The sequence below is a fragment of the Merops nubicus genome, unplaced genomic scaffold, assembly GCF_000691845.1.
Source record: "Merops nubicus isolate BGI_N331 unplaced genomic scaffold, ASM69184v1 scaffold19819, whole genome shotgun sequence".
NCBI classification, from domain to species: Eukaryota; Metazoa; Chordata; class Aves; order Coraciiformes; family Meropidae; genus Merops; species Merops nubicus.
This window is the reverse complement of record NW_008631895.1, coordinates 1-706: the sequence shown is the minus strand read 5'-3', so window position 1 is coordinate 706 and position 706 is coordinate 1. Positions and strand designations below refer to the sequence as shown.

At 55.0% G+C, this 706-nt stretch overlaps 1 protein-coding gene across 1 annotated transcript in view; it reads right to left on the bottom strand.

The window, feature by feature from the left end:
* The window catches only part of GNL2 (guanine nucleotide binding protein-like 2 (nucleolar)), a gene marked incomplete at its 5' end in the record, with an annotated part of 10,446 nt that extends 9,804 nt beyond the window's left edge, over positions 1-642 (bottom strand). Inside the window, one exon of the mRNA XM_008947757.1 lies at positions 548-642. Within this exon, the coding sequence (XP_008946005.1) occupies positions 548-642 (95 nt within the window). The remainder of the gene's footprint in view (positions 1-547) is intronic.
* Positions 643-706: the final 64 nt, after the last annotated feature.

Sequence of the window (706 nt, the reverse complement as noted above, 5' to 3'; positions counted from 1 at the left end):
AGTGGTGTGGGGAGGTTGGCCTACACAGTGGGTGTGCTGTGTGGGGATTCTGCTTATTGAAAGGGCTCCCCGACTCTTCATAGCAAGTGGGGTTCCCAGGCTGGCAGAGCAAGATCATAAGTTTCTAGCTGGAAAGCTGCTCCACAGTCGGGCTCCTCATCTGCCTGATTCCATCTCCCATGGTTCCTCAGCCACCCTCACCCCGCTGCACGTCCTGCAGTGATGGGAGCATTGACTCGTCCCTCCCTCTGGCTGCCTGGCACTTTGGATCTCTGGTGTATGACGTGCTAGCAGAGGGAGTTTGGTTGCTGGTCTGCCCGCTGATGAGAATTTCATTTTATGTCAGGGAAGCAGCCAGCAGGAGACCATCTTAACTGCTTCAAACCACAGCAACACCTGAGCCCACCCCCGGCACTCAGCACCCATCCCACGGTTCTGAAGGAAACACTCTCCAAACACACCAAGTCTCACAGCTCTCAAGCTTGCCAAGTCTGAGAGCTGGAAAAAAGAAATTAAAAAAAAACCCACACCAAACACAACAACTCACCAAACCATTTAATATTTGGTTCCACTCTGGCCACCGTGCCTGGCGCCACCGTTGACTGATACTGCAGAGGCCTGATCACCTTCCCGTGCTTGTTCCTGAGTGGGAGATGGGCACACGTGTCAGCACTGCCCCGGGGGCACCCCACGGCAGCAGAGCCTC